At 39.9% G+C, this 26528-nt stretch overlaps 1 protein-coding gene across 4 annotated transcripts in view; it reads left to right on the plus strand.

Annotated features, from left to right (window-relative positions):
• Atad2 (ATPase family AAA domain containing 2) overlaps positions 1–26528 on the plus strand; it is a 64603-nt gene that overhangs the window by 4773 nt on the left and 33302 nt on the right. The window contains exons 3-11 of one of the 4 annotated variants that reach the window (XM_063231136.1): positions 1535–1927; positions 10103–10242; positions 16704–16753; positions 17845–18004; positions 18273–18375; positions 18580–18667; positions 19850–20068; positions 21806–21923; positions 26392–26496. In XM_063231136.1, the coding sequence (XP_063087206.1) occupies positions 1535–1927; positions 10103–10242; positions 16704–16753; positions 17845–18004; positions 18273–18375; positions 18580–18667; positions 19850–20068; positions 21806–21923; positions 26392–26496 (1376 nt within the window). Of the gene's footprint in view, positions 1–336; positions 1928–10102; positions 10243–16703; positions 16754–17844; positions 18005–18272; positions 18376–18579; positions 18668–19849; positions 20069–21805; positions 21924–26391; positions 26497–26528 lie in introns of all 4 variants that reach the window. The other 3 variants (XM_013149968.3, XM_063231137.1, XM_063231138.1) reach the window with 3 other exon arrangements.

A 26528-nucleotide genomic window follows, 5' to 3' on the forward strand; every position in this document is an offset into this window, starting at 1 on the left:
TCCTGGGCCAAAGGTTTTAAATATTGCTACATTATCTTCAAGAAATAGACCCATTCCTCAACACTATGTTAAGGATTTTTTTTTTTTCAGTTTTGCTTATCTGCTTTTTTAGACAGGGTCAAGGTAGTAGATCATGTTTGTCTTGAACTGTGTGGTCTAGGAGGGCTTCAAACTCATTAGCCTCTTATCTTAGCCTCCTGGGTGCTGGGATGAAAGCATGTGCCACCATATCGGGCTACATTTAGAATTTTTATTTAAAAAACAAAAAATCAGGTAAAACTGATATATTGTCTTCATACTACTTACTTTTTTTTTTTTCATTTTTATCGGTACCAGGGATCAAACTCACAACTACCTGCTTGCAAGGAAGGCACTTATGCCACTGAGCTAAATCCTCAGCCCCCTACTTACTTTGATGAAGTTATTTTGTTTATTCATTTACTTGTTTATTGACTACCTACTGCCCTTCAAATGTGAGTTCCAGGAAGCTAGAGTTTTGTTCATTGGCCTCCATGTTCTCAGCTTCTTTGCCTGCCTCTTTTTCCTAGATGTACCCACCTCTTCTCAAGTGCTTTTCAGATTTCTCAGGGAGAATGTCTCTAAGCACCCTGTTAAGAGTTGCACCTGTCCCTTTCCTTTCTCTGTATTTCTCTGTAATACTTAAACATTTCAATCAACATTCACTGAACTCAGAATATTTTTTCTTTCACCAGAATGAAGTCTATGAGAGCTTTTAATGTGATTCTCAGTGTTTAGTGTAATACTTGATTCAAGAGATGCTCAGTAAATATTTAATATACGTTGAATTAATAAGCCATAGTTATTAAGTCCAAATCAATAAGTAGCTTTTGTTTTTCTGGGACTCTTCTCTTAGTCTGATCATGTAGTAAATATTAAAGTAATTGCTGACGCCCAGGAGAAGTCATTTTCCGTAATTCTGCGATGTAACATTTACTGGGCACTTGGCATGAGCAGTCTCGGTCATAAGATACAGTAATGGCAAGCACAAGGTTGCCATTAGGGTTTTAGCTTTTATTATTACAGTTATCTTTGAGAGGAGGGAATTAGAGTGGGAGAAGTGAATGATTTGCTCCAGATCCTGTGGCAAAGCTGAGTACAGAACCTGCATCCCCGTTCTGCTCTCTGAGCTCGTCCTGTGTTCTTTCGAGTGTTGAACTTTATTACGTCAGCGAAAGCTTTTCAAGCTGCCTCAAGGAAAAAACCTTTCAAAGGCTGACTTAACGTAAGACGGACCCGACCCGGACTGTTTTGCATTTGAATCCTGGATGGCGGGAAGCAGCCTGGCAGGTGTCGGAGGGGCGGGGCGGAGACGCCAGGGCCGCCAGCCAATCAGAGGGCGGGCGCCTCCCTCTCTCCCTCCCAGCCGTCCCGCGCCAAAATTCCAAACGGGACTTCGCGCCGCTCCCTCTGTGTTCCTCCGCCGAGCCCAGCGGGACGGAACTACATAAGGAAAAGGCCGCGTTCTCGCGGCTAGACCCGCTCAACTCCTGGGCTCCATTGGCTTGCTTTCCAGTCCACCGAGGCGTGGCCTTCTTCGCGCCTGGAGGCGGAGGACGGCATCGAGCTCCCGCCTTGGGCGGCGGAGCGGAGCACCGCGCGGCGGAGGGATCCCGGACGCGCGTTGCGGAAGGCGCGCAGTCCGTGGCGCCAGAATTCGGAGCGCGGAAGCGGGAAGCGCGGAGTCGCGGAGTCGCAGGCGCCGAGCCCGGGCTCCCTCGCGCGCGGAGGCGCAGACGCGATGGTGGTTCTCCGCAGCAGCCTGGAGCTGCACAGCGGCTCCACCGCCTCATCCTCAGGCTCCCTGGACCTGTCCAGCGAGTTCCTCAGCTTGGAGCAGATGGGACGGAGGCGGCTCCGCTCGGCGGGCGCGGCAGAGAAAGCCGCAGTCACCGGGGCCGCCAAGAGGGTGAGTACCGGGCCGGTCTAGGGAGGGAGTGGCGGGGGCCAGGGGAAGGGAAGGGTTCCCTGGATCCGGTGACCCGGGGCAGTCCCAGCTCCTGCGCCTAGGGAGCCCAGTAGCTCGCCGGAGCGCGGCCGTGGCCGGGCGGGGTTCGGGGTGCCGGACCGCCCGCCTCGTCCCGGATTCTTTGCCAACTGAGTGCTACCGCGCGCCCCTGGCTGACCGCTGGCTATGTGCGTGGTCTGCTGGGTACCTGCCGCGGGGACAGACTGTAAGTCGGGCTCCCGACCTGTCGCTATGGTCCAGAATGGTTCAGTACTGTATCGCAGTGAATCACCGGGTTGCATAATGTGTAGGGCCGAGGACCAGTGTCCGTGCACACTTTTCACTTGAGCCTTTTGAGAATACTTAGTGATAGCATGTGTGATGGAATAAACACTAAAAAAAGTAATCGGTAAACAGTAGATATAAAATTGGAACGTAGATTTTTCTGTCTCTCAGACATCCTGCCCTGTTAAATCGTGCTGCAGGCAGTTACAGTGACGATGGTGGAGGTTTGTGAGAGGCTGAACCTTGCAGGAAGTGCTCGGGTACACGTGGGATTTTTGATGGACAGTTCAGGCTGCGAGAGGACATGCTCACTCGCCTCGCCCCCCTAGCAGTTTATGGAGCCTTGGGTGGACGGACAGCTTTCATAGAGGTTGCCGAAGCTGAGGAAGCAACGTTCAGCAGCAGATAGATAGTATAGTTCAGTTGGAGTGAGGGTAGGTTTTGAATAGGATAGGGAATTGAAGACAAGCATTAGAAACTAAAGGGGAGGCGCGTGGTGTGACAGACAGTACATAGTCCTCTGGTTCAGTTAGACTTGTGTTAAGATCACTAGATGAAATTAGTGTCATTTGTTGAAAGACCATGTTGGTTGCTCCTCCTCCAGAAGGAATATGTTGGAAAACTAGTTCCCTCCATCTCAGAAATTATGATTCTGAATTGAAAAGATAAGTAATTTTCTGACTTTCAAGGCTTGTTTCTCACGAGGGATGGTAGTACACGCCTGTAATCCCAGTACTCAGGAGGATCTTCATGAGTTTGAGGCCAGCGTGAGCTACGTTAGGGAGTTCAAGGTCAGCCTATATTGCATAACAATGAGACTGCCTCAAAAGAAAAAAAAGACTTTCTTAGTCGCATGCTGGAAATGGCAGAGATTGGAAAGGCTACACATTTCTGTGCTGAACTCACGTCCCATTTGACCCATTAACCTGTGAGCAGAAAAGCTAATTATTCCATAGGTATTTATTGAATTTTTTGAGGGTAATGCTAGATTCTATAACCATGGGATGCATTGAATACTGGTTAAGTACATAGACTATTGAGATGACTAATAGTTGAGATTCTCATCTTACCAAGTTTACCAACAGTCAACAGCTTTCTCTTCCTGTTAAGAGGCCACACCTACCATATAGGTAGGGTGGATTAAATGTGATCATGCGTGTAAGATTAACAGTTACTTTTAATTAGGTTCAAAATTGATTTTAATTAATGGCCACTCTTACCTTTCCTCAAATCAGATTTACCCTCGACACCTGTCATACCCAGGATATTAGCAAATTCTGTTGGCTCTGTTTTTAAAACATATTCAGAGTCCACCCACTTATGTTCTCCACTGTTGCCTTATCTCTTGCCTAGGTTATTAAAATAAATTTTTGATTAACCTCCTTTTGTATCACTACGTGTATATAGTGTGCTTCTCCTCCAATAGTCGATTTTTAATGCAGTGATTCTTTTAAAAAATCAATGCAGTTGATCACTTCTCTACTCAAAAACTCTAGCGACCCCCAGCTGAAAGTTTGAAAGCAGCCCCCAGCCTCTTGTCAGCTTCCTTTATCACTATAATGATACCTGTCTGTTGACAAACACTCCCTTTCTGGCCACTGGTTTAGCTGCCCCTCCCAGTACCAAGACCTTTATGCTTGTTCTAGCTCTGTCCCTAATGCTCTTTCCTGATTTCTACATGACACATTCCTTTTGCCAGATTTTATTTTGTTTTATTTTATTTTATTTTGGTCTTTTTTGAGGTAGGGGCTTGTGTGGTTCAGGCTGGCCTTGAACTTGCATGGACCCTCCTGCCTCAGCCTCCCCAGTGCTGAAATTAGAGGCAAGTGCCACAAAGCCCGGCTTGCAAGATTTTATATTTTCAAACAGAAAGCAAGCCAGAAAAGCCTTAAGTCACAGTGCTTAATGTTACAAGAATTGTACAAATAGTGCCCCAATCCTCTAATCTTGTAAAATAGGCTTGGGTTGGGTTTTTGGATAAGAAAACTGAGTCACTGAAACTTAAATAACAGCCAAAGTCATCTTGGAACTGTGGAACTCTGCTTCAGATTTAGAAATAGTCTGTTTTAGGTGTTTGCTAAAATTTCACTTCAGTGAATCTGTCCTTAACACCTATTTATTCAGAGCCACAAATGACTCCCTTTGATGTAACTTTTTACCCTGCTTTATGTTCTCCTAGCTCCTAAGACCTTACAGCAGTATATTCTATGGCTTCCTATTTTTAAATATTTTTATCTCTCCCCAAATTAGAATGAAACTAAATCGGGTCTTGGAATTTTACTTTTTGTTGAGAGGTGTGTTCCCATCATCTAGAACAGAGCCTGGTGTGTTGTATACTAGATAGGTAATTCTTTTCACTCAAAATTTAGATGTGGTGTGGTGTGCATGCCTATAATCCTAGAAGAGACCTGAGGCACAGTGTGCAGAGATTTTGTTGTAAACGCTATAGGGTAGTTGAGCAGTTAGAATGCACTCAGCTGCGTGTTGTGGGGTGAAGATTTTTTTCTGTGCTAGAGTTTTCAGTACAGACCAATGATGATGAACCTTTTAGAGTTTCAGTGATAATAAGTAGCTGGTTGTGGTGCATGTGCCAGAGGTTCGCCACTACCAGTGTAGACTACATGCGCCTGTTTTGTTTTGAGACAGAGCGTTGCTCTGTAGTTCAGGTTGGCCTTGGATTCAGTCTCCCTGCCTCCTGCTCTCAAGGACAAGATTTCCAGGCATGTACCACCATGCTTGGCTTGGATTATACTTTTCTGAGACAAGGTGATCGCTTCTATAAATCAAGGAACCAAGGTAGACAAAATGAGAATCAGAGGTCATTTAGCGAATTGACATAAAAGAAATCCAATCTTGAGGGTGATAATATTTGCAAACTCACCAATACCAAAAAAGGGAGCATACCTTTGTGGTCAGACATTTTCCTAGTTTGGAGGTTTTACATTCATTACATTGGTTGTTCAAAAACAGGAAGGGTAGATTTACTTCCTGCCACAGAGGTGAACTTAGACCTTTGGGAAGATTAAGCCGGGAGTTCATGAGCGATCAGGACTTCATATCAAGAAAGAATAGAAAACAGCAGAACAAAAAAAAAATGAGAGGAAGCTTGGAGCATTTTAAAAGTGAAAAGAGGTTGAGTCCTAAGCCTGCAAGTTCTGCAAATCAGGGGAGGGGCCCCAGAGCTAGGCTGCTGCTCATGTGTTTGTAACCTTGCTCAGAGCTTCTTCGCTGTGCTTGGCACAGCAAGCAGCCATCCTGCACCAGGATATTTACCATGCAGGCTTCCAAAGAGCCTCAAGTTTGGATGAGTAAATTTTCTAAGTCAGTATTATAACTGATTTTTAAAATACTACTTAAGCCTTATTGATTTACCTTTTTTTTTTTTTTAAAGATAGGATTCTTGTTCTATAATTCAGAATGGCTTTAGGCAGTCCAGCTGCCTCTGCCTCCAGAGTGCCAGATTATGGCCCACCATGCCCAGCTTTGCATTGACATTTAAACTAACTCAACCAACTAATCACTCCCTTTGCGCCCTCTAACTGCTTTGTTTTTGTTTTTGAGACAAGATTTCACTATGTAATCCAGGCTGGCCTTGAATTTAAAAAGATCCTCCTGCCTCTGCCTCCTCAAACTTTTATTTATGAATTTAAAGCTTTAGCAAGGCTGACCTTTTGTGGGAAAATGATGCAGTGTTTCTGTTCTGCAGTTGTGTCTACTGTGAGAGAGGTTCTGTTTGTCCTTCTGTTATTGCCTGCTCCCTGTGACTTACCAACACTGAGATCATGACAGGCTCAAACATTTAATAAAATGTAATTTTCTCCTTGCTCAAAATGTCATTGCCCTCCCTCTACCCCCAGTACTAGGAATTGAACCTCGGGCCTTTGCCCTGGGCCACGTTCCCAGCTCTTCATTTTATTTTGAGACAGTCTTACTGAGTCCCTAAATTGCCCAGGCTGGGCTTGAGTTTGCAGTGCTCCTGCCTCAGTTTTGCAGGTAGCTGGGATGTAGGCTGTGCCTCTACAGCTGGGAAACTTCACTTTTTTTTTTTTTTTGGAAACTTCACTTTTAAAGAACTCAGTCCTCACAACATTTAAGTAGATTGAAGCAAAGGATAACTGATGTTGCATTTCAAGGTCTAGCAGATTGTTTTCTCTTTGTTTCTACTTAGGATTTTTTTCTAGTGGTACATGCAGTAAAATAAAAAACAGAAAGTGGAAGTTCACAACTATGTCATCCAGTGTTAAGAATTAACAGTTGACTTTTAACCTATCTCTTGGGAATTGATTTGATTAGAATATTGAGCTATGTCTGATTTATTAACTGCCAGTTTTCCTTAGAAGATAAGATATATACAAGATAATTCATCTAGATGTATTTATAACATCAAAAATTGCAGATAATAAATTAAGCAGTTTGGGTTTTTTAAACATTTTTAATTGACATGGGTTGTACATACTTGGTTCAGTGTGACATTTCACTGTATATTCAAAATGTAGAGATCAGATCCATTTAATTGGCACATATGTCACTTCAGACATTTCATCTCTTGGTGTGGAATGTTCAGACTTTTCCATGCATCTCCAACTCTTATTTTTAGACAGTCTCACTAAATTGCCACATTACCCAGATAGGGTTCGATTGACTTCGTAGTCCTCCTGCATCAGGCTCCCAGAGTGCTGGAATTACAAGTGTGCTACACCATTCTTGATTCAGTTATTGTTTGAAACCAGCGTCTCTGTTTTCCTGAGACAGGGTCTCACTGTGTTGCTCAGACTGGCCTCCTAAGCACTGGGGTTCCAAAGTTGTGACACGGGATTACAGGATATGATGCCCACTAAACTAGTTATCTTTAAAACATTTTTATTAGTCCATGGTTGCTGCCATGTTTGTACTCATCGTGGGGGGTTGGTGCCTGTACAGAGCATCTTTTGTTTACTTTCTCCTGGACTCCTTCCTCCTTCATCTGCACTCTCCTTCCCATTTGCAAACTCTCTGTCTCCCTGATTCTTATCCTCTGTGTTTTGCTCTTTAAATTATTTATACTTGGGGTTTCTCACAGGAAAGAAACCATGTGGTGCTTGACCGTGTGTGTTTGGGTTATTTTACTTAACATTATTGTGTCGAGATGCTTGTATTTTCCTACAAATGACTCAGATTAAACCCTAGTTATCTAACTGTGTTATGGAACATCAAATTTGTTCTTCATAGTTAACTGCACTCCCAGTCCCCAAACTGTTAAATAGATTCCATCAAATGACTGACACCCTTCACTTTAAAATATTTTAGAATATTTAATGAGATGGAAAAATGTGTTACTGAGAAGTTAACAAACATGTATACTCTCAGTTTTAAAATCATGTGCTTATACAGTGCATGCTTGTAACAATCTGCACAAGGAGAAAAAAAGAGTATATATTTGCAAGAAAAGGAGTGATTTATTTAGTAAAAAGTTATCAGTGTATGGTTAAATTTGAGGGAAACTTTCATCTTTGTGCATTTCTTGTCCAATAGTAATGAGCTATAGGTTTTGTTTTGTTTTGTTTTTGATGATGCTGCAGATCAAACCCAGGGTAGGCAAATGCTCTACCAAAAGGTGCTCTGTACAGGCACCACTCTGTACATTTCTCCAGTCTTAAAGTGTATTTTTGAAAGTTATTTAGAAGCAAGGCATTCTTTTATGCACTTAAAAATTAATTCTTCCAGGTTTCTCATTGACTTTTTCCTCCTAGTATAGTTGCCCCCTTTCTCTTTTGTAATTTTCTGGAATATGATAGGTTTACTTTCTTACAGCAAAATACAGATAATATAAAATGTACCATTTCTTTTTTCTTTTTTTTTTTTTTTTTTTTCATTTTTATTGGTACCAGGGATGGAACTCACGAGTGCCTGCTTGCAAGGCAGGCGCTTATGCCGCTGAGCTAAATCCCCAGCCTCCAAAAATGTACCATTTCTAAGCGTACAGTTCTGTTACATTAAGCACATTCATTTTCTGTAACCATCATCACTATCTGTGTCTGGAATCTTTGCATATTTCAGAATATTAAACTCCTTGTTTTCCCCTTTCCCTAATCCTGGCAACTATGTTCTGCTCTTTTTGAATTTTTCTACTCTTTAAGACCATGTAGAAGAAACATTATTCATCCTTTTGTATTTTGTTATTTTATTTTAATGTCTTCAAAGGTAATTCATGCTGAGAATAGTGGGGTGTGCCTATAATCCTAGCATTTGGAGACTGAGGCCGGAGGATTGTGAGTCAAGGCCAAAATGAACTACATAGCAATACCTTGTCTAAAAAACATGCAGAAACAAAATATATGTTAGAGCATGTGTTAAAATTTTAAAGTCAGTAATATTCCGTTGTATATACCACATTTGGTTTATCCATTCTTCTGTTACTGAACCTTGGATTCCTGTTTTGACTGTTGAGAATGTGTGTGTCCAAGTTTCTGTTCAAGTCTGAGTTCCATCGATTTGAGAATGCTCTTTTTACCACTAAAAACAGTCTTGTGCTTCAATTCTACTGTTTTTAGAAACGTAAGCGTACTTCATATACATAAATTGATAATAATGAAAGTTTTGTTGATTGGTGCCAGTAAGGCTGTGGCAAATCATTTGCCAAAAAAATATTTTTAATACTCAGCTTTATTAGGTCTCCTTTCACTTGTGCTGAAAACAAGAATTAGAAACCATTTATCAAGTGAAAGAATTTGTCACATACATTAGTTTCCTAATGCCTTAGGTCAGTATTTTTCTTGAGCTTTATGATGGTTTTCAGTGCTTTGAGGAGTCTGAATAGATGAAAGAGGAGAAGGCAAATGAATGAGACTCGTCAGTCCTGCTCTGGCAGATGAGTTCTGTTTTGTTTTGTTTTGTTTTTTGTCTTTTTCCTTTTTATTGGTACCAGGGATCGAACTCACGACTGCCTGCTTGCAAGGCAGGCGATTATGCCGCTGAGCTAAATCTCCAGCCCCGGCAGATGAGTTCTTAAGAAAAAGCTTTTAGGGAAGCTGAGAATCTAGAATTAGATTCCTTTAAAACATTCCATAGAAAGTCTTACTGTTACGCTTCTGATCTAAGATGTAGGTGTTCTTTTTTCAAATATCATTTAATGTTTCCGAAATGCTCATCTAGTTTTTAGACAGATCCTTATTTTTTATTTTATTTATTTATTTTTTTTGAGACGGGGTCTCACTATGCAATTCAGGCTGGCCTGGAGCTCACTTTGTTAGCCCAGGCTGGTCTCAGGATCCTTCCACCTCAGCCTCCCAAGTGCTGGGATTACAGGCGTGAGCCACCACGCCCGGCGCAAGATCCTTATTTTTTTTTTAAAAAATCTTTATTTTACTGCAAACCAACCAAATGTTCTTTCCAAAACAAAATTAAATGACAAAGTAAAGGTAGTGGGGAGAGTGAACTCACGACCTAAAAAATACTTGCCTTTTTTGTTTTTGTTTTTTTTTTTTGGAGACAGAGTCTTGCTCTGCAGTTCAGGCTAGCCTTGAGCTCACTTTGTAGCCCAGACTGGTCTCAAACTCACGATCTTCCTGTCTCAGCCACCTGAGTGCTGGGATCACACTGGCTTAAAATACTTTTAAAAATCAGTGGAAAACTTTGCTCTCTGGAGGACTTGTTGTGAAATAGACCTATGGACCATCAGTAAATCTTATATTAGCTCTTCGTAGCCATTGCTGATAACTTACTTTGAAATGAGATGTCACCTAATGTTTCTTGAAAAGATGCAAAATGATTCTGCATTAAAAGCAGTTTTTACTGCAACCAGAAAAAACTTTTAGGAGTATAAATTGGGGGTTTGACTAAAAGACTTGATAGCTCTCTTAATTTTTTTTAAAGGATGGATCTTCAGTTAAGGAAGTTGAGACAAATCACCGGACATGTTCGTTGAGGCCCTTGAGGAAATGTACACAGACTTCTTCAGATTCTAGTTTCAATAAGGAAATGGAGAGACATGCTAATGGCAGGCACTTTACAAGGTAACACAAGATTGTGGGCCAGTCAATTCAGAGTGTTCTAAACCAGGGATTTGCATTTCATTCTTGAAGTGTATTTTTGGCTCGTTATCAAGATTTTGGTGCTGTAAATGTAATTTATTTGAAATGAAATTGTCACAAATGAATATTGTCAAATTAAAACGAAGTGTTTCTGTACAGGTTTGTCTTTATTTTCTTATTCAAAGCAGTGTGTGAGGGGAGCTGATGCATGGTTCTGCTTCATACTCTGCACATAGTCTGTTTCATTTAAATTTCATTTCTATTTCTGATGGCTTGCTTTCAGATTTTTCCTCATTTCTGAGTCATTTGTAAATTTCTGTATATTCATGTGATTCTAAAGTAGTCCTTACAAAGGAGACAGAATATGTAATTTTATTTATTTATTTATTTATTTGTACTGAGGATTGAACTCACGACCTAGCACTTGTAAGGCAGGCACTTATGCCACTGAGCTAAATCTCTGGCTCAGAATATGTGATTTTCTTTAAAAGAAATTTTGGGAGCAGTTTTAAAAATCAATTTATTGGGGCTGGGGATCTAGCTCAGTGGCATAAGTACCTGCCTGGTGAGCATGAGGTCATGAGTTTGATCCCCAGTACCAAAAAAATTTTTTTTTTATTTATTAGGATTAGGCTTTTTAATACATATTTAACTAGCAGCTAGTACAGACAGGCCCCAAGGACTGATGCAGTTTGGAAAGTGTGGTTTCCTTCATTTGTCACATTGCTTGCTCAGCCTCTCTGCAGTCTCCTGCCACATGGCGTACTTAGCCCAGCATGCACAGAGGCATGCTCGCTCTGCACAGAAGTACAGTATGTCCAGTCCTAGCAGCCCGAGGGCAGTGAACGCAGCATAACTTGTTTTCCTATGTCGAAGCACTAAGTGTTTATAGTTTTTACTGTTTTTAAGTCTAGTCACGAAGATACCATCTATCCTGGGCAACAGTTGGAACAGGAAGATCCATTTTTCCTGTCTCTGTGAGTTGTGCTCCATTAGATTTTTTAGTCTGTTGCCTCTGATTTGCTAATGCCAAAATTGGAAAAGAAAGAATCAAGACAAGTAAGTTAGCTGTTGTCTCAGCCTCAATTGATGAATTTGTCCCCAGGTCAGGGTTACTCTCCTGGATTTTAGCTGAACTTAGATGAGATGCTAGGATCATCTCAAGAAGAATGCGGGTTTAGTACATTTATGCCTAACAAGCCAGCTAGAGAGGGTGTGATGCTGAGATCACCTGCACAGTGCAGAAATAGATGCTGGTGCAGAGGTAAAGAAGGCTAACCCGACCAAACCCGCCTCGTCATGCCCAGGAGAGCTGTTGTGAAGCTGTGTATTGAAGGCACTTAAAGAATATTACCAGTGACAGTCGGTACAGCTCAGTGGGACTTCATGATGAACTGAAAAAGAAAAACTTAATTTATGTAGACACTTTGAAAACAATTAAGAGGGCTATACTACCTGAATTTTTACCAAATAGAAAACAAATTGTTGAGCCGGCGTGGTGGCTCACGCCTGTAATCCCAACACTCGGGAGGCTGAGGTGGGAGGATCCTTGTGAGTTTGAGACCAGTCTGGGCTACAAAGTGAGCTCAAGGCCAGCCTGAACTGCATAGCGAGACCTGTCTCAAAAAAGACAAAAAGAAAGAAAGAGAACAGATTATTTAGGGATCAGTATTTGGATTTTCTGCTGTCAGCACATTAGTTTTGTATGTGCTGAAAAGAGGTAAAAGTGTCATGTGAGTGTCAAGTACGCAGCACAGCACTTCTGTGGACACTTCAGGTGGGAAATGTGCATTGCACCTACCTGGTACAGTCCAGGAGAACTCGCCGTTGGCCAGAAGCAGTTTTTATGCCATTTTAAATATCAGGTTGCCAGGGATTTAGCTTAGGGGCTTAACTACCTCTGGCAATGTGAGGTTATGAGTTCCATCCCTGGCACCATAAATAAATGAATATTGAGGATGTTAACTCCCCATATTGTACCAGTTTGTACAGTGAGGTAAAATAATAAAACGTTTTGATTTTATTAAACCCTGGTGTATAGTTAACTGAAGAAAATCTATATTCTAGAATGGCTACTAAAAAAATGCCTTAAAAGTAGGAAAACTCATAGCAGCAGTGCTGAGACTGAAGATTCCTGTTGCTGGAGAATACAGACAGCCTCAGGACAGAAGCAGCAGCAAAGAGGCACCCTGCTCCCCGCAGCAGGGAGAGAAGACCTGCTGCCATGCAGTGCTTGTAAAATGCCCGTTTGTACTCGGTGCTATGATAAACTTTGTCTAATGTATTTTGAAAATTAATGTTTTGTTACAAGTAATATATAGTGTGTTTACAAATAAAAATTTAGTATAAATTTTTTTACTTTTTTTTTTTTTTGTCTTTTTCCTTTTTATCGGTACCGGGGATTGAACTCACGACTGCTGGCTTGCAAGGCAGGCGCTTATGCCGCTGAGCTAAACCTCCAGCCCCTAATTTTTTTACTTTTATAAAGAATTAAAAGCACCACAAGTAGTATATGTGAAACTCAAGTGAGCCTCCAGTAGCAGCAGACTATGTTTCTGTGAAACAGCTGAGGAAGGTGGCATAAATTCCATTTGGACACTGAAGGAATCGATGTCAGTGGATTGTGTAGTTCAGTTAAATTCATGGAAATGGAGTTTGGTTCAAATCTAAGTTTAGCTTAAAACCTTCACTATTTTAAACAATTTTGTGAATTAACATAAGGGAGATTGCACCATTGAAGTAAAATTTGTTTGATGAAATACTTTTTATACTGTCTCCTCGTAAATAAATTTTGCTTAGTGACCCAGAAAACTCGAATCCTTCTATTCAAATAGAATTGTCATTCTTATTGTGTGTAGTATATTTTCAAGATAAGGTACTTTGTTTGGCTGGGGGTTTTTTTGTGTGTTTTTTGTACCTGGAATTGAACTCAGGACCTCGCTTGCACTTGCCAGGCAGGTGCTGTACCTCTGAGCTGCATCCTTGGCCCAAGGTTATCTTTTACTGTTTCTAAGCTTTTGTTAGTTTTCCAACTGGAAAACATTTTAATCATTCCTAAATACTTCTAACTTTGCATACTTTGTACATTATTTGTGGGATGTTTACTGCTATATTTCATGGAATCTACTTTGTCAGCCTAACACTGACATTTAAACTGTGATAATGCCATCAGTGTGAAACATTTCAATTTCTGAGGTATTAAACTGAAATGCAGTGCAGTTACAATAGTTTTTGTTTTTATTTTTGAGAGAGGATCTCACTGTGTAGTTCAGAATGGCTTTAAGTTCACTGTGTAGCCGAGGTTTGCCTTGAACTCACAGTGGTCTTCCTACCTCAGCCTCTTGAGGGCAGGAATTAAAGATGTGTGCCCCATGCTCTGCTGATTCGGTATTTTTAATCAAATCCCTCTTAAATACATTGAATTCCATTATTTTTTATAATATACTTCCTATACCATAAGATTGATGGTTTTGAAGTATAAAATTCATTCTAATGCATTAACAGTGTTGTGATGATCACCCTCTAATTTCACAGCAGTATTACAAACTCAGAAAGAAACTTTGTGTCCCTTGACTTTCATAGCTGCTGCCCCCACCTGGCTGTTCCTCCCCTTGGCAGTCCTGAATCTCCTCTCATCCGAATAGATTGAGGACTACAGACACTTTACATAAACAAAGTCCTGTCTGGTCTTATTGTCTGGCGCTTTTCACTTGATGTTTTCGGAGTTTGTCCATGTGCTGTCTGCTATGCTTCGCTTTTCGCTGCTGCGTAAGAGCCTGTCATATCGATGGGCCATGATTTGTTTATTCGCAGCAGTTTGTGGGTACTGGCTTGCTTCCCTTTCTCTGCTGTTGTGAATAATGGTATGAACTGCAGTATACTGGGAGTAGAATGGCATGGCCGTTGGCAACACCAGCGTTTTAATGAGCAGCCATCCTGGGTTATATTCCCACCAGCATCGAATGAGGGTTACAATTTCTCTAAGTTCTTGCTATCACCTGGCGCTCTTTGTGGTGTCAGCCATTAGTGGGTATAGAATATCCCACTGTGGTTCTAGTTTATGTTTTCCTAATGGCTAATATTACTGGATTATCTTTTTATTTGCTTATGGGTCATTTGTATGTCTTCTGTGAGAAGAATTCATACATAAAAATCATTTCCCTATATTATTATTATAAATACTGTATATTATTTTATATGGTGGTAACATCAGGAAATGTTTGTCTAAGACATATATCAAATGGCTTAACTGTATTTTTGAATTCTACTTTTTTTGTTTGTTTCTTTCTTTGGTACCAGGAATTGAACTCACCACCTTGTGCTTGCCAGGCAGGCACTTACTTTTTCTCTTCCTTATTAATACTGCCAGTATGCTTTATCATAGTTATCCTTTGTTGCTTCTTTTCTCCCTCTGTTTTTCATTTGTTGTATGGGCCTCAAAGACCAGAGTCAGCATTAAGTAAGTACATAAAGTTTTGAGTAACTATACCATGAAGGTGGAAACTACACATTTCTTTTATCCTGGATTTTTTTTTATTTTTTTAATTTTTTTATTTTTTTGGTCTTTTTCTTTTTTATCCGTACCGACTCACGACCGCCTGCTTGCAAGGCAGGTGCTTATGCCACTGAGCTAAATCCCCAGCCCCCTATCCTGGGGTTTTTAACTAGGGTCCAGTGATTATGGATGATCTTCCGGAGTACATGAAACTTGAGCTGTAATGTTTTATCTCTCTCTTTTTTTTTTTTTTTCGTCTTTTTTCCTTTTTATCGGTACCAGGGATCGAACTCACGACTGCCAGCTTGCAAGGCAGGCGCTTATGCCGTTGAGCTAAATCCCCAGCCCCGAACTATAATGTTTAAATGTGTGTGGGTGTACAGTTTTCTAGGGAATAAAGGTCCATGGCTTTCATCAGACAGGCAGGGGTTAACAAAGTCTGCTTACCTGTTTTTGTAAATAATTTCTTTAGAATATAGCCATGCCAAATCATCTTATATGTGGCTAATTTCATGCTCTGATGTCAAGTAGATATGACAGAGACTGTATAACTCACAAGCCTATAAAGTATTTCCTATCTAGCTAAATAAAGTTTACCAACCCCTATAATGATAAAAGCACTTACAAAGAGGGGGAAAGAGTAAAAGAAAAAATTACTGATTTTAATCAGTACGTTCATAACATCCTACCTCTTCTATGGTGTAGAGGGAGGAGATCCTTTAGAAGGAAAGTCTGTAAGAGTATGAATGAACTTTGATGGGCAGATCAAGTTTTTAGTTTTTGTCTTTTCACTGGATTCTAGAGGGAAGCCATCGATGATCACTTATACTGTTATGACAATATATGAATTAACTCGGATAAGATTTCAGGTTTTGGTTTTGGTTTTGTCTTTTTGAGGCAAGGTCTCACTATGCAGTTCAGGCTGGCATTGAGCTCACTTTGTAACCCAGGCTGGTCTTGAACTTGCAACAATCCTCCTGCCTCAGCCTACTGAGTGGTGGGATTACAGGTATGAACCACCACGCCATGCTGATTTAATTTTAAAGTCTAATATTTAAAAGTCCACATGCATAAACTAGCCTACTTGCAAATGGCATGGTATTTAACAGATAACGACAGCCTGAGTATGGGAAATTGTTAGCAAAAATAAGTTAATGAAACATACTGTTTTGTTTGATCAGTGGGTTTTTGAAAAAAGGTGAATAAAGGATACTTTTTTCAAGACTTGGAAAGCATTTTTTGCATTTTAATAGATTCTGTCTGCCAGATTGTAGTTGAAATATCTAATTCATGTATGGAACCATTTCTACCTGTGAATGACAATCATGGATATTGTATGAAGATTGTTGCCAGCAGATGTTCTCAGGAGACAATATATCACTCATATACATTACTTCTAATAATAGTTATAAATTCTCAAAGTTATGAGACCACTGTATCCCAGTGTTGTGTAAAATACATTGTATTGGTTATGTGCAATGCTTAGTTCAACTATATTCAGATATTTAGGCAAAGGGTTTCATTTCTTCAAAGAAAGATACTTTGATTAATTCTATTCATATACCAATAAATTTGGTTTGGTTTGATTTGGTTTTATGTTAGGTTCTTGCTTCGTACTCTAGGCTGGCCTTGAGCTCACTGTAGCCCAGGCCTTAAACTTACGATCCTTGTGTCTTAGCCTCCCAAGTGCTGGGGTTACACACATGTGCCACCACACCTGGCTTTTATATCACTGAATTTCAAAACAGAATCTTAAACTTTTTTACCCATTACCAATGAGCATGAATCTTTTTAAGATTTTTTTTTTTTTCAGCTGAGTTGGGGTTTTAAGTATCTGAATATTTACCATTTAAATTGATTTAACATTTTGTCTTAGTTTGTAGTAATATATCAGATTTAAAGTTATGCCAATTTATATTGAATTGTTTAATATTTTTTGTTCATATAGACAGTTGGCCAGACAACACGCTGATAAAAAAACAGAAGAGTGCAAAGAAGGTAAGTAACATTGATGGCATTGCAGTTCTTTTGTCGTTGGTTTTTTAATTTATTTATCTTGGTGGTGATGGAGATTGAACCCAGGGCCTTGTATGCTGGGCAGGCACTCTATCACTGAGCTAGATCCTTGCCCTGCATTTCAAATTTTTTATGTTTGTTTATTGGTGCTGGGGATTGAACTCACAACCTTGCACTTATCAGATAAGCACTTAAGGTACTGAGCTAAATACCCAACCCAAATGTACTTTTTTTTTTTTTTTTTTTTTTTGGTGCCAGGGATGACCTCACGCTTGGCAGTCAGGCGCTTATGCCACTGAGCTAAGTCCCTCTCCCCCGCTTTTCTTTTTACGTACTGGGGATCGAACTCATGTACTTGCACTTGCCAGGCAGGCACTTAAGCTGCTGTGCTAAATTCCTGGCCCTGCATTTCAAAATTTTAAGAATATATTTAATGTTGTATTTGCAGATTTGAGGAACTTAAGTAGCCTGCATATGTATAGTTCATTATCATGTCATGTAAGTGTGCGCATGAGACCATTACCACATTACCCATCCTCCCAGCTTTCTTGAAGCCCACCATAATCCCTCTTAGTTTTAGATTCTCAAGCAACTGCCAGTCTGCTTTCTCTCACTACAGATTAATTTTCAGTCCCATTTTACCTAAGTAGAATCACACAGCACATGTTCCTTTATTCAGAATAATTGCTTTGAGTCTCTTTCGTTTTGTTTGTTTGTTTGTTTGTTTGTTTGTTTGTTTTGTTGTTGCTGGATAGTATTCCATTATGTGGGTGTAGTACAGTATCTCATCTTTTAATAGGTAAGAGTTGCTTCCAGTTTGGAACGTTAGGAACTGCTTTGAATACTTGTGCACAAATTTATATTAGGTGTCTTCTGCTGGGAGTGGAAGGGCTAGTTCATACAATATAGTTAGGTATATGTTGCAGCTTTAGTTTTTGATTTCTAATGTTTTTAAAAGTTTAAGATAATACAGTTTAGGAAAAAATAGTTACAGGAAAACTATTCCCTTGTTCATTTTCAAGTTGTGTATTTGTGTTACTTTAAATCTTTATTTTATGTACACCTCTCTAAAGACGGAGTGATCACACAGTCATTGAGGACCAGAAACCTCGCTCAGACTGCAAAGCACCTGTGCAGAGAGAACGGCGGTGCGGAGGTGCGTCGCAGCTGCAGGATTAGGAGTCGTTACAGTGCTGTGAATCAGTCTGTGCTATTTGACAAGCTTATAACAAAGTAAGTGAAAAATTCCTAGTTTAGGGTGACTTCAGTGGCAAAACCTTTTGTTGGAGAAGGATCATGAATTTAGACCATCTTGAATATATTTAATACTTTAAGTTCATGTAAAGTATAAAGGAAAGTGGTGGCTTGAAGCCTTTGTAATGATTTTGTGTGTGTGTATACATATGTCTATGAGTGTGTATGTGTAAATTTTAGTAAAGAAATTTTAAAATACTTTTGTATAATTTAATTAGTGCTTCTTATTTTTCTATGTTTTTTTAAGCACTGCTGAAGCTGTACTTCAAAAGATGGATGACATGAAGAAAATGCGTAGACAGCAACTGAGGAAACTTGGAGACTTGAGAGTGTATAAAGAACCAGAAGAGGTAAGTCTTTTCTTAAGAGGATGACTTACCTTTTGGTTTTCTATACTATATCATCTATTTTGTTAAATTATTCATTGCTCTATCCAGCATATGACCAGTCACTGCTGCTGGAGTTTTAAATATATTCATTTTGAGAATTCATTTCACTGAATTATTTGATGAATAAATATTAAATGTTAATGGCTTTTATTTGAACATTTGTAGGGCAGTCTTCATATGTACACAAGGGGAAGACAAAAAGAAATTCAAAGAGCTGATGAAGAAACAACTGATAACCAAGAAGGCAGCGTAGGTTCGTCTTTTCTCTTATTCTCTTTTCTGAATTTCAGTACTTTTTATTCAGTAGAAAATAGTCTTTTTATTCAGGAGCCATGGTATTTATGGTAGTTCATGAGAGTTATAGCATTGGTCATAATTTTGAGGATAAGGGAGAGTTTTAAGGATAATGTGTTTTGTTGGAGAAAGTAAAATCAGTAACTAAAGCAAATATTACTTTGCTGGTATAGTACTTTATAGACAATGCATCATATATCTAAGTAACTTAGATAAGATGATTAAAGTTTTGCTGTTCTGTTTAGGACTTTAGTAATATAACTTTTTAATGAAATCAGTTTTTGGAATGTGTTTTAGACATTTGATGTTTCACTGTTATCCTAAGAATTATTTGACTTGTACTCCATGTAAGTTCAGTGACAACTGGGGGTGGGGGGACGCTAGATCGAATGTCAAACTTAAGTTTAAAGGCAAACTAAGTGGGGAGATGATAAACTTGTCACATTAACTTGGAAATTTTAGTGTATTGGCCTATGTTAATAAAATCCACAGGAACATTGTGAAGTATGGTTTGATGTGCTGATACTGTTTAAATTTTTTTCTGTGCTTACTTTTTTTTTTCTGTTGAATGTTATTTGTTTGTTTTTGGGTGCCAGGGATTGAACTCATGACCTCTTGCTTGCCGGGCAGGCATTTGTGCCACTGAGCTAAATCCCCAGTCCACTGTGGATGCTTTTAGTTCTATAATCTTTTACTCTGTTTTTAAAAAATCTTTATGTGCAAAATAATTACAGGTTCTTTCTGTGAATGATCTTGAAGTAGGTAAATTTTAAAGGATAGTTGGGGCTAGGGATATAGTTTAGCAACACAGCACCTGCCTGGTAAGCACCAGGTCCTGAGTTCAATTCCTGGTACCACAAAAAAGAGTCTTTCTCTGGGATCCTCATGTTAAAAATTAATAGGGAGGACCAGGGATTTAGCTCAGTGGCCAAGTGCCTGCCTGGCAAGCATGAGGTTATGAGTTCCATCTCTGGTACAAATCAGTGAATGAGTGAGTGAATCGATGAACACATTTTCAAGGTCACTTGGATCTGTTTTTCCTAATTACAATCTAATTGGCCCAAATAAATGTGAATTTGTTATTTTGAGGCAAAAATTGTTAACTGTGTTTGGTGACTGTCCTGTACATTTCTTATTGTAGAGTCATCTGAAGAGGGTGAACCCCAGGATGAAGACGATGGTGAAGATGATGATGGTGCAGATGAAGATGATGGTGATGGTGAAGAGGAAGAGGATGATGGTGAAGAAGATGACGACGACGATGATGATGAAGAAGAAGAAGATGGAGAAGAAGATAATCAGAAACGCTATTATCTTAGACAGAGAAAAGCGGCTGTTTACTACCAGGCTCCATTGGAAAGTAAGTGATGGAGTATAGACTTTTTGCAGAAGATATTTATATTACGTTTTTTCCTACTGGCCAGCCTTTGTTGTGTTTTCTTGTTTGTTTATTTATTTTGTTTTGTTTTTTGTCTTTTTGAGAAAGGGTCTCACTGCAGTTTAGGCTGGCCTTAAACTTGCCGCGGTCCTCCTGTATCAGTCTTCCAAGTGCTGGATGGATAAGGGTGCACTACCACGTCCTTTGTTCTTTTTCCTTTGTATTTTCCATTTTGCTACATACTGATGATTACAGTCTTATTCTAAATTTGCAAAACTTCATTGTTTCAAAGAAAAGTTGAATATTAGCCTTGAACAAAGCAAATAATTGAGCTGTTCAAAATTTCGAATCTTATTTTAGATGCTTTCTGACTATTTTGTCAGCTTATGTAAGTAGGACTGCTGTTGATTTCTGCTACTGTTGGACCTCAGTAGTTGCGCACATTTATCTCCATGGTTGATAGTCATTGACTGTGCCTCAGCAGATTCATCATAGTTGCTTATGGCCCCTCTGGCTGTTGGTCAGTTGATGTCGTGTGGCATGTTTTCAATAGCAACCTTTTATGTAAGACGCAAACAAAGTATTATGCAGTACATAACTTTGGTTTGCAAGCATGATTTGTTCTAGAAGCATGCACATAATCTAAAGCACTGTACAATAATGAGAAGGGCTGGGGATTTAGCTCAGTAGCACAAGCTCCTGCCTGACAAGCGTGAGGTCATGAGTTCGATCCCCAGTACCACAAAAAGCCCACCAGAAATAATGAGAATTTAGGTGCTTCATTCCACAATCCAGAAGTACTCATGTAAAAATGATAGCACTCTAAGGTAATACAAAATAATAAGAAAAATACAAAATATAAAGAACAAGAAGCATTAGCCTGCACTTATCTTTGAAAACCTTTGTGGCTGGTGTGAGGAAGATGAGAGAAAAGGGTTAATGTATAGGACGACTTTCCCTACCACTGATGAAATCACTGCTGCCTGTTGGCTCAGTGGAATCTCTTGGTCTTGCAACTTTAAGAAGGAACCTATCCAGTGACACTTGGTTTTACCTTCTTTTGAGAATTTCACAGAAGCATGACATTGCTTTATTACTAAACCTGCTCACAAAGCTACAGAAAGAATGGTGCTTTGCTTTTGTTTTGTTTTGTCTTTTGTTTTGTTTTGTGAGACTGGCTCTCTTTAGGTATTTCATGCTGTCCTTGAACATGTAGCCCAGGCTGGCCTCAAATTCAGAGCAGTTGTCCTGCCTCAGCGTCCCAAGTACTGGAATTACAGTCATGCACCACCACACCCAGCCTGATTTTCTACAATATTGTGTGCTATTTCCTACATTTGACATGTCACCCTAATCTCATTTGAAATGAGGATTCTTTCACCTGTTTATCATCATCCTCAGCAGATGAGATTTCTGTCTGATCACTGTTAGAAGACAGTAACCCACAGTCCTGCAGCAATAGAGAACCATTAGCTTGGTTGTGATCTTGTGACGTTTGGTGTCATGTACTGCTTGTGAGGCTTTGCTTGTCCATTAGGTTAAAGTTGTTTGTCTCCTGAGGAGCCCTCACAGAACAAGTGACCATAGATGTTTTTAACACAATAAAACCTTGGCCTGCAAGCATAATTCGTTCTTTTACAGAAGACAGCTGCTTCGTAGATACTTAATGAAGAGAAGAATCATCTTTATATATATTTCTGCTACGTATTTCTTTTATAGAACCTCGCCACCAGAGAAAACCCAACATATTTTACCAAGGCCCAGCTTCTCCTGCCAGACCAAGATATCGACTGTCTTCTACGGGACCAAGAAGCCCCTATTGCAAAAGAATGAACAGGTTTGGTTGTGAAGTAGTGATCATTTTTTGTTAACAATTGTGGATTTGTAAGGATGGATTCTAGAATCTTTGGATAGAGCATGTTGGGATAGAGTGCTGAAACTGCTTGGGTGGGAGAGCTTCACCCTACGCCATGAGTGCTCTAAGGTGCAGTACTACCGACTAGTTTGCGCTTTTGTCCCATAAATAGGAAGTGCTAGTGGGTACTTGCTGAGGTGGTTTGTTCCACTGTCCCATGCTTGAGTAACAGAGCTGCTGCTGACTCACTGTTTACTGTACTCCTGGTTCTCTGCTAAACGTTCACATGGATCATCCAGAGCACAGGTTTAGTCTTCCTCCATGTACTGCTGTCAGCGTGTTTTCCACCCTATCCAGTACTCTTGAGTTACACAGCTGAAGTGAAGGAAGTAGCCTGTGATAATTCCTCGTTCTTTTCAGTAATGCAAGGTTTTCTGGTGCATGGAGACAGCATTCAGGGCTATGGCCGCATTATGATGCTGCACAGAGAAGAGTGAAGACTGAAAGGGCGGTGGGCAGCCACAGCAGTGTGAGAATAGTACTTTTTCTCTCGTATTCATGTGCTCAGAAGCAAGGCTGAGGTCCTTGCAGACAGCAGCTTTCCTATAGTTCTGGGAAGTTTACTCAAAGAAGTAAACAGTCATTATGTTTTGGTCATGGAAAGCAACACCTTTTTAAGTACTAAGATTTGTTGCTTTTAGTAAACATAAGTAATATTCTCTGTCCCTGAGCCTTTCCATTTCATTATAAGAATCACAAGTGGATATTGTAGTTTGTTTTTGTTAGTTTAATTGTGTTTTGTGTTTATTTTTGGTTTTTTCACTTTGTCCCTTTTCATCTGACAGGATAGAGATTCAGGAGAGTAAACTCAAACTTATGGGGGATTGTACTTCAAAGAAGGCTTGGTTGCCGGTATTCTCAGGGGCCTGGTAGAGGACTGCTGAAGAGCTCGGTCTCTGTAGGCAATAGAAGAACCTTTCAAAAGGAGAAGGAGCTGCCTGGGATCACCGCCGCACTGTGGGATCAGTCAGCTGTCTTAAATTACCTGATACAGGGCAGCTTTCTGCTTGGTCAGCACAAGGGGTCAGCCGTAAACATCTGCAGTGTGTCTTGCAGATGATTGTTTTGTTTTGTTTACATTTTTTTGGTTTGTCCTTTTAGAGCTCATGAATTTCCATATTTGATTCCTGATGTCTAGTCTTTCTCTATAGAAAGGGTCTTATTGTTCAACAGTAGCTCTTTGGTGTAGGAATTTTTTCCTTCAATTATTTAACAAATGTTTGAGTGCCACTGGATGTAAAGATGACGAGGTTGCGATTCTTGGCTTTGTGTCTCAATAGACCTGGACTGGCAATGGTGAGCATTTTAGAGGCCAAGTGCCAAATGCAGCCCTAGCCGGCCTAGTTATTGATCACAAAGGGCCAACACTGTAGTTAACTTGAACACTGAGGTTTCAGTTTAGAAAAATAGCTCTGTATTAACATCTTTTGTCTTAAAGGGAAAGCACAGTAGCATGCATGCCATACGTTGGCCACTACTGTCGGAAACTTACGGAGGATTCTGACTCAGGGACTGCGAGATTTAAATTGTCTTGACCCTGATTTTTTTGTTTGGGGGTTTGGAGTTTTTTGTTTTGAGTTTTGGGGATAGATTGTGTTGTTTGTTGAGACAGGGTCTTGCTGTGCATCCTGATTCAAAATTCTCAGCAATCCACCATCCTTGGTCTCCTGGGTCCTTAGGTAATAGGTGCCACTGTTCCCAGCTTAACTTTGATTGGTGGGGAGGGGCAGAGCCTCACTGTATAGTACAGGCTGACTTTGAACTCACCATGTGGCCCAGGCTGGCCTCAAACTTGTGGCAGTCTTCCTGCCTCAGCCTCCCAAGTACTGAGACTACAGGTGTGTGCACCACTTCTGGCTTGGTACTGGTTTTGATAGCCTCTTTAAATAATTTTGTCTCATAGCAGTTATTGAGCTATAGTTTATAACCATTCAGTTTACCCATTTAAAGTGTACAGTTCATTGCTAGAGCTATCTTTTTTTTTTTTTTTTTTTTTTGTCTTTTTTATCGGTACCAGGGATCAAACTCACAACCGCACACTTGCAAGGCAGGTGCTTATGCCGCTGAGCTAAATCCCCAGCCCCCATTACTAGAGTTATGAATTATGGTTCATTTTAAAACATTTTCATCATCTCAGGAAATGTCCTAGATTCTTTGGTGATCACCCTGCAGTCTCCATCTCCCTAACTCTAACCTCTTTTCAGTTTAAGGTTTGTTCTTTTACTTGGGTTTGTAGTTTCTGAAGCAAACTGACCCTTTGAACAAGGTAACATAGTAGTTACCCACAATACACTCACTATTAAAGGACTTGAATTGGCAAGAAGTTGTTTCAAGCCTAGGTTGGGTTTAAAGTGCTGGTCCACTTTGCACTGAGCTACATCCTCAGCCGTGTTTTTGGAGACCTGTCTTACTGTGTTGACCAGCCTGGCTCAGACATGCAGACTTGCATGCCTCAGCTTCCCAGGGTACTAAGATGATAATCGTGTGCCCTGTACCACCTGATGCCAGGTTTTTCACTGGCCTTTAGTAAAATGGTGGGTAAATGAGATATGGATATGAGTGTTGAAAATCACCCTGGAAATACTGCGTTTTTGCGGTACAGAATAATCACCAAGAGCCTGGTCTCATAACTAAGACTGTCCAGATTGAGGCTAGGCCCTACCACTTACTAGTGACCTTTAGTGAGTTACTCAGCCTCTGTTTTTGTTTTTTTCAAATGTGTATAGTAGGAATAATAACACCTATTTCATAGTATATGAGAATTAGAAAACTCAGAGAATGCATTTAAAACAGTGTCTGGTGGGCTGTGGATATAGCTAGTGGTGCAAGTACCTGCCTGGCAAGTACAATTCCTGGTACAAAAAAATAAAATAGTGTATGGCATAACTGTACTTTAGTATTTACAATTTCTACTTCTTAAGTTAAGCATTGAAAGTCTTATGTTGGTCAGCACGGTTTTGTTACTGTTTGCTTACAATCTTGGCTTGTGAGATAACTGGAAATCACCTGTGTAGTGATATAATCAGTGTCGATTTCTGGGACACACAAATGCAGGTTTGAATTCTAACACCATTAGTGAGTAATGATAGTATTTTGAGCAAGTTTTTTTTAACTTGTGAGCCATGTTGGTCTGACTGAATTATCTTTTCCTTTTTCTGTAACATTAAAAGTGTTTAAGCCAGCACAGCATAATTAAATTCTATTGACAATGCTGTAGTAAAACATGAATAATCTTATGAAATAGGACAAATAGAGGCCAAAAGTTCCTTGTGTTATTTTAGGTCGTGATATGTGATGCTGAGTAAGTTAGGTTGGCAGAGAGGTTTTTAGATGGAAAGTTCTGGGCCTACAGATGTAGACATCAATTATGCATCTTCTTCTGAATACTTGCCATGGTTATACTCTGATTCAGGAGACAGACTCAGCCAAGAGAATGATTAAAGGTTTCCCCAGCCACATTGTTTTTCTGTGAGTCCTTCAGTATAAGTGATTTTGATGGGTTTTTTTGTGAGAATTTATAGCACTTGCCATCACCAGCCAGCCTAACAATTTGGTGGTTTTTTTTATTGTAAGAAAACTACTATAGAGATGTAATGTACTCATATTTACAAAGTTGTTAAGTGATAGAGTTTGAATACATGATTTATGATAATAGAATACATTAAAAAAGACATCTTTTTTTCCTACTGCTGCCTAGCATTTTTATTTTTATTTTTTGGTAGTGCTGGGAATCTAACCTGGAGTCTAATTTCATCCTCAGAGTTAGTTGCCTTTCAAATTACAATTGCAGGGGCTGGGGATTTAACTCAGCGGCATAAGCACCTGCCTTGTAAGCAGGCAGTCCAGGCAGTCGTGAGTTCGATCCCTGGTACCGATAAAAAGGAAAAAGGCAAAAAAAAAAAATTACAATTGCACTACTCTGTTTCCACTTTCCCTTGTTTACATCTGGGGATAAGCCCAGGACCTTCCCGCTGAACTATAGCGGCAGCGCTTTTTTTATGTTTCACTTTGAGACAGGGTCTTGTGAAGTTGCCTATGCTGGGCTCGAATTTGTGATCTTCCTGTCTCAGCTTCCCAGAGTGCTAGGATTACAGATGTAAGCCAGTGTACCCAATTTTACCTTTCTTTTTGAGAATAACTGATTTATAGCAAAACTAAGAAAGCACTTTACATGGGTAATCTCCTTCCTTAGTGAACATTAAATAGCTCTACCATGGCCCTTTCATCTTTCCCCCGCTTCTCTCAATTATCTACCTTTGTTGCTTTTTAAAGATTTAACAAAGCTTGTTGTAGTGATTCTACAGATAGATTGACTTTATGGCAAACCTTTTGGACTGCTAGATATTTCTCATGCTTATATTCTATGCCTTTTCTTCCTGCCCTCCCTTAGACGAAGACATGCAATCCACAGTAGTGACTCTACTTCTTCCTCCTCCTCAGAAGATGAACGTTTTGAGAGGCGCAGGAAAAGGAGCCGGAACAGAGCTATCACTAGGTGAGTCCATATTGACTGTTTAAGAAACCACC

This window comes from Cavia porcellus, unplaced genomic scaffold, assembly GCF_034190915.1.
Source record: "Cavia porcellus strain 051 isolate PalLab524CR breed Dunkin Hartley unplaced genomic scaffold, mCavPor4.1 scaffold_19, whole genome shotgun sequence".
Classification (NCBI taxonomy): domain Eukaryota; kingdom Metazoa; phylum Chordata; class Mammalia; order Rodentia; family Caviidae; genus Cavia; species Cavia porcellus.